Raw genomic sequence first — 7455 nt, forward strand, 5'->3', positions numbered from 1 at the left:
ATATTAATCTCTTCTATGAAACTGAATGACTTTATGATGAAAGTATGACATAATTTGTACGTTGTTCCTTAAAATATTGCTTAATAGTAAGCTATAAAGGCGAAAAATGACAACAATTGTGTCTATTTATTTATTTAGCTTTAAAACGTTCTACATCATCATTTATGCAGGAATAGGTATGGTCAGTTCATTGTATTTTCTCACAAGGCCTAAGGAAAATTAGCTGACAAATTAAAATATTATTTGTTTTAGAGATTAGTTTGGCATCATAACATTCTTATGGTTTGCTACCTAAACCACAAAAGGAAAAGTAGTGTATATATATATGTCCAGCAAACTAGTTTTCAAGGTGAAATCATTAGTTTAATTATTATTCATTTCCTTTACGTAAAAGCCAAGTACTGTAAAAGGTAATAATAACTTAATAAGAAACCAAGTTGCCAACAGCCAACAATGAATTCGAGGACTCTACTGAAAAATGATAATCTTCAGATGGATATGGTGCGGCTTTCACCTATATTGTCTTCATTAATTAGTTTTAGACAATAAAATGACAGAATTTTTTTAATATTTAATTCTGAAATAAGTTAAGATATATAGGGCCCCTTTCTTCTCTTTCTTTATTTATTTCTCCAACCCACCCCTTTCCCTGGTGTAGAAGATGAAGCAAATCATATGTGTATGGCTAGGTTCTACAAAAGATATTGTGGCCTTTTTTGTAACCCCAAAAGCTGAATTTAAATGTAATGAACTTTTGGTTACTCTCATTCTAGAAAAGAAGATAATTCTCAAGATGCTATAAAAGTGAGAAATAGATTTCAAAAGATTCTTATTCGAGACCAATATTTTTCCATGTAAAAGGACATTTCTTTTTGCTCTTGAAAAGATTTTATCTATATATGTGTCTGTGTGTGCAGGATAACTTTTTCTCCATCTTTTCCCTATATATTTTGACTCTTTCTGAGGAAAAAAAAGAAAGACCCCACAAGTGAAGATAATGCATGCATGAAAATGCAGTCCAACAACATGGAAGTTAGCATATTTTGGGACTTTGGAAATTATGTGGAAATAGAGTGAGGCATCAAGTCACCATGGAAAAACACTTGTCCCACTTAAAAAAGGGTCTTTGCCCACTGAGAGAAGGAGCTTCATGGAAAAGTGAATGAAAAGAAAAGGAAAAGAATGTTGAAGGAAATGAAATTAGTGATGAGTATTGAGTCATCAATTCCTCTCACACATGATGCTGCATTGAGCACTCCTAGGATTACAAGGCCCTCCACTTCCAACCATTTTGCTTTAGTTTCAACCCTTGGATGATAATCTTTCTTGACCAAAACTTTCTTTTGGAGGGATGATAAATGTTGCGTCTCTTTATCAGTTGATTATTAAGTTTAACATCTTGCAATCTTAAGAAAATACATTTCAAGTATATATATGTTGTTTTGAGTCAAACAGAAAATCCTTAGTTTCCTTTTCAAATTCATATTTATTTTTAATAGTTTGATTCAAGGTCACTCAACAAGGGAGAAAACAGAAACATGAACTTATACATGTACAGATATATATGAGATGAAAAACATGTCTGGGCTTTTGATAATTTGAAAGGTCCACTCCAACTTTGAATAGCCTAGAGCTAGGTGTACAAGGAGAACAAACTTTTCCATCATTGTTTAGTGGAATTGTGGTCAACGCAAAGGTGCTTTATTATTGATTCAAACATCTTCTTTTCTTATAGAAAGTCAGGTGAAAATTCTTGTCCTCCTGGTCTTTACACCAAGGAAAATTAACAACCATTAATACACATCCTCAGCTTTGTCTCGTGCTCTCATATCCTCTACTTTGATTGAGGGCTGTACTTTCCGTGATATGAGATAGATAAACTGATTTAAGAACAGAAAGTAATTACACGGCAATGAATATGGAAGTTCTGTTTCTTTTCCATCTTGGGAATGAAACTTTTTCAATGTGTAAAAAGTATAGTTTAGCAATAAGCCCAATTATTGCATCCTCTCTTCTTTCTTCCTCAAGTTTCTTAGATAATATGTCCTTTGATGTTTACATGTCCTAGGTCTATAATTATTACCGGTTGAGATTTGAGAAGAAAGAAAGCTACCTTTCTTCCACAAGGCAAGAGACACTCGTATTAAACTTAACATGCAGTACATTTAGTCAGTACTCAATTTTGGGTAGATTTAATTATCAATTGATGCATCCAATTATTAACGGTAAGAATATTCAGTAATTACTATGTTTAGACTGCATTGGCGAACGATTGTCTCAAATATTAATGCATTTTGATATTTAAATGTAATGGGCTATTCCAAGTTTCCAACCCAAGTATTTCAATTTACACCTGGGCATCGAATGCTTATTGTAACCAGTCTTCCCTTGACAAAATTTATGAACTGTGGCAATTTTTTTTCCCTGTTTATAGGGATAATTTGAGCAGTTCAAGAGGACCATGCTCCAACTATGGCAATCCAGAAATATGATTGAAATTCTAAACTGAGATATGCCATTCAACCACAAACATTACAAAGAACACTAGACAACTAATTGTCCGTGAGAGCATTTACCCTCACTGGTAGCAAATTTAGATAAGAGTTCTAGACAAACTTGGGAGAGCCTACTCATTTCTGACCACCAAATACTTAGTAGAGATCAGCTTCCTTGTGAGTGTGGATCTCACAGTCCGAGGTTGGGTATGAAACACAAGTCAGCACATATCCCTCCTCCATTTGTTTATCATCAAGGAAGGAACCGTCAGATTGATCCACTGAGCCTGAAATAATCTTCCCAGCACATGTGGAGCAAGCTCCAGCCCTGCAAGAATAGGGCAGGTCAACACCCGCCTCCTCAGCAGCATCTAAGATGTATTTATCATCAGGGGCTTCAAACTCACATTCCTCACCATTTGGACCAACAAGCTTAATTTTGTACACTGCCATTGATGCTCTGTAATTGGAAGAACATTTCAAGCCAAAAGATTTAGAGATGCTCTTAACAGATCCAAGAGTTGTTGGGGCCTTGACGATAGCACTTGTAAATCGGTTAGGGATTGCAGCTTTAACAATACAAGGGGAGGTAAGACTCACAGTTGTCATCTTTACTCCTGAATCCAAATAACAAATGTCAGAATGATTTTTCTTGGTGATTTTACTAGTCCACCAAAAATGAATAGAAAAAATGCACTGTCATACAAGTGGTTGCAATATTCATGCATTTTAATAAATTTCATATAATTGAAAATTTCAGTCATACAGGAGGCAAGCAGGATGATCCTGCTACCAAATGTCATAGCTGAAAGGCTGCATCTAAAACCAGATAAAGCTAAAGAAATAGACCCCAGTTCTGAGACAATGGCTTATAAACTATGATCACTTATTAGCAACATTTGATAAGCTGTTAAATCTAGCTTTAATATCGCAAGCAACATAATAGAATATAGTAGTTGGTTGTGATTTAAGGAAGCTATATACAATATCAGTTACAAGAAAGAAGGGTAAGTTGGGGAAGAGAAGGATGCACATATCATTAAGTTCCGAGTGACAAAAGAAAAGCATCATGTTATGTATATTGTCATGGAAAAACATTACCTAGATAGAAAAACATTACCTAGATAGAAAAACATTGTCTGCTTATGTACGGAATGAAATTCTCTTGGTTCATTGCATTTCTCTAGTTCATGATCAAACATACAACATTATTGAAGGTATGATAGATCATACAACCATTATCCAGAGTTCCAAGAGAAGCACAAAGTTTTTTTTATCTATGGCTCATTATTATTGGATGCTTCTAAACACCTTCACAACATCATCCTCAATATTATGAGACTAAACTTGTAACTTGTTAATACTCTACATGGAAAAAGAACCATACAATCCATTTCTGTATTAACAAGACAATTAATGTCTGGAGCACTATGAGAAGAGGCTAGCTAAGGGCTCTCTGCTCTTCACTCGAGGCTCCATTCAACAAACCCACATTAACGAACATTAGATGAAGATTTCATGGTGTACCTTCATGATAAATCTTAGAAAACTTAGCTAATCTTTGATATCATACTCTTAACCAAATCTTTATCTCCTTTTCCCCTTTCTTCACATCCCAGAATAGAACAAGCAGAAGCCAAGAGCATTTAGAAGATTTATTAAAGAAACCGAAATGCATTGTAAGCAAACCAAAGTACGGCTGTTCCTACAAGCTCAGTATACTTATTGCCCATTCTTTGCCCTATCTCATTTTGAGCAGCACAGATTTCAATATCAAAGAACATATTCTAAACTTATTGAAAGGCACAAAGCAAGAATCAACAAAATGTCTGACAAAATAAACTAGGAAGGTCTCCAAGATGCACTAAAGACTAAACCTGCTGGAATACTATTTGAATATTTCTCAATTCCTATCAATAACATGTCAAAAGACACCTTATTATGAGTCAACAATATGAATAAGTCACAGGTTATTAACTTGCTGTAATGCAAAAGCTTTGACTACAATCCACTACACTTTGCGGTAGCTTAAAAACATCTCTCTTTTACAAATTCCAAGTCTTGAATGCACCACTCGTGAAAATCAAGGTAAGGACCATTTACAATTCAATCGTCCAAGGATCCAACAAAAGATCTTTTTTACACACTGGTACAGTGAAGCCCGATGCATCCATCTCAACAACCAATCCACTCAGCAAACAAGCAGACAAAAAGAAGAGAGTAGCTGACCTTAGAATCAAGAAAAAGCAAACACTGAAAATAACCAAAAGCAAACAGTGATATATAGATTGTCTCCAACTATCTTCTTGGTAAATGATTAACCACATAAAATCAGCCAAAATGAATGATTTTATCACATTCCTATACTCTTATTGTGCAGGAATACAAAATTTACCCTTCAATAACCAAAATAAATAATTCTATATTACATGGGTCGAATTTATCTCTCACTCTCTCCCTTTTTTTTGTTGGTCTTAAGGTTGAGTACACCTCCTTTGGTTTATACCAATTAACAAGCAACCCATGAAAAAGCTATTACATTTATTTTCTTCGGGTTTCAAGTTTCAACCATTTCCAAATCAAAAATATGAAAATTTCATTTTCGCCTATAAAGAAAATTCAAATATCATACCTCCACTACACACTCTTCCTGTATAAAAAAGGGGTCACACTTTAACCAAAAAAAAACCCCAGATAGCAGAAACAAGGAATCGTCAAAGCTCAAAACAGATCATAAACAAAAATTCTTTTATATGGAAAGAACGATGTCCATGCAAAGATAAAGAAATGGGAGAAAAAGACGCGAGAGAGCGCTTACTGAGGGAGTTTGGGGTGGTGATAGCGAGCGGAGAATACGAAGGGATCTAAGTTTGGAGTGTTTAGAAACCTAATATACTGTAGCAGTGATGGATTAGTGACGACGGTCAGCCCCTGCGAAAGTGGTTTATATTTATAGTAAGTGGAGAGAGCTGGCTTTGTGGGTTCGGGGGGGTTTTGGGCAGAGCAAAAAAGACGCCCATGGTTTTCCTAATTGAAAATTTATTAGGCCTAATCAAAATTTGGTAATGGAATTAAGAGAGCTACTCATTTTCACCGTCATTTCTTAAGCTCTTTTATCATTTTATTCTTTCCTTTTAAACTAATTAAGTCATAATATTAAAATTTTTAATTATTTACAAATATTCAAATAAGTCACTATTTTTTATTATATTTAATAATTTTTTATATTTTTATTTTAAATTAAATAAATTTTTATAATTAATAATTAATTAATTATTATTAATTAAAATGTTAAGATTTAAAGTTTAAAGTGATGTCACTGTTAAGATGGCATACTAATATATAATAATAAATAATGACATAATATGTTGATGTGATATGATAATATAATTATATAATATTTTCACGATATTACGTAACTATAAAATGATAAATATTATTTTAATTAATAAATTATTAATTATAATTCAAAATATAAATATAAAAATTTGATTGAATATAATAAAAAATAATTTTTTAAAAATAATTCATAATTTTTTTTTTCAAATTAAACCCTTCTTCCCCGCTTCCCATGTTTTCAGATAGTATTAATATATAACAAAAATGTAACTAACAAATTACATTGTCATTTTTAAGGTTGATACTTATATTTGGTATTTAAAATTCTAAAGTAAATAAGTTATTCAATCCTATTAAATAAAAAAGGATTGATGCATTGAATTTGACATGGTTTGTGGATTCAAAAGTAACATTAATAAAGGATTATTAATAATATTTTAATTTTGATTGGAACCATTCTATCTTTGAAAAAGAGGTATAAATCTCGACTTATATGAAATCAGTAATGATAGAATTATTGCTACATATAATGGTTGGTGATTATTCTAAGGTAAAAGAGGTAAGGTTTAACAAGGCTGCTTTTTTTTTTCGATGAATTAATCAATTAAATAATTATTTTCTGTTTTATATTTTTTCTTTTTACTACTCTAAATAATGTAAGAAAAAAAGAAAATGTAAAAATTCCGACCTGCCGGATTCGAACCAGCGACCTAAGGATTGCTCTGGAGTTATCCCACTACAGTCCTCCGCTCTGCCAACTGAGCTAAGGTCGGTTTGCTTGCATCTTTTCATCTCTAAATTTAAGAATCTGTAACTCCTTAATAAATCCAGCCTAAACGTTTGCATATACACATATATTCAACTTTTTTAAGTGGTAATAAAAAAACGTTGGAGTGGGATCCGTATCCTGTGCTGTACCGTACCCAGTCGGTTGCAAAAGGGGAAATATTAAAATAAGTGGATAGTGGTAAAGTTAAAAAAAAAGATTTGGCCTTTAGGTAGTCTGGCGAGACCAAGCCAATGCCATCACTTCAACAGCCAGAGAGACGCCTCTTTCATTACGCCACGAGCTGCCTGAGTATCCCCTTTTCCAGCAATTATTTTATCTTGGTGTCTGTTGCGTGGGAGAAAGCCCGCAGGCAATGCCATTTGGCCACCCCATTAAACACAATTTATTGATATTTTTCTATGAATGCATAATGTTATCAAGTGTTCATCTTACATGAGTGCTACTTGATAGGTAAGTTTACACTGAGGAAGTTGGGAAGTGCTTGTATACAAATGCATTCCAAATTTCCTGGTATAAGTAATTTCACTTACCATTTCCCAGCTAGCCCGACAGCATGTGCGGGATCACCATTTGTACAGTCAAAATAACAGGACAGGAACCAAGTCAGCACATGCAATGATGCAACTAACGTGGATGTAGAAACCCTTGGGGAATGGAATGGGGACCAAGCATCTATCCATTCTTCTTACTACTCAGCCAACTGCCATGGTCGTTTCCAACTTTTGTTTTTATGTTGCTTAGATTCTGGAACGGGTTCTAGAGAGGGGTTGCTAAACTAATGCATTATTAAATGAACACAGATCAAAAAGCAATCCGATTAGAGACCAAATG

At 33.6% G+C, this 7455-nt stretch overlaps 1 protein-coding gene and 1 non-coding gene across 3 annotated transcripts; both read right to left on the bottom strand.

Moving 5' to 3' along the window:
* On the bottom strand, nt 2407-5517 carry LOC18590316 (ferredoxin, root R-B2). Of its 2 annotated transcripts, none has more exons than XM_007015754.2 (2): nt 5314-5517; nt 2407-3112 (listed from the first exon to the last, which is right to left on the bottom strand). In XM_007015754.2, exon 2 carries the CDS (start codon nt 3102-3104, stop codon nt 2652-2654), a length of 453 nt encoding a protein of 150 aa, XP_007015816.1. In that variant the 5' UTR covers nt 3105-3112; nt 5314-5517; the 3' UTR covers nt 2407-2651. The 2 variants fall into 2 exon arrangements, with proteins under 2 accessions (XP_007015816.1, XP_017982783.1); XM_018127294.1 differs by having other exon boundaries at nt 5128-5458.
* On the bottom strand, nt 6517-6607 carry TRNAY-GUA. Its single transcript is given in 2 exon segments — nt 6517-6552; nt 6571-6607. It is a non-coding gene; the product is annotated as a tRNA-Tyr (tRNA).

This window comes from Theobroma cacao, chromosome 9, assembly GCF_000208745.1.
Source record: "Theobroma cacao cultivar B97-61/B2 chromosome 9, Criollo_cocoa_genome_V2, whole genome shotgun sequence".
In the NCBI taxonomy this organism is placed as follows: domain Eukaryota; kingdom Viridiplantae; phylum Streptophyta; class Magnoliopsida; order Malvales; family Malvaceae; genus Theobroma; species Theobroma cacao.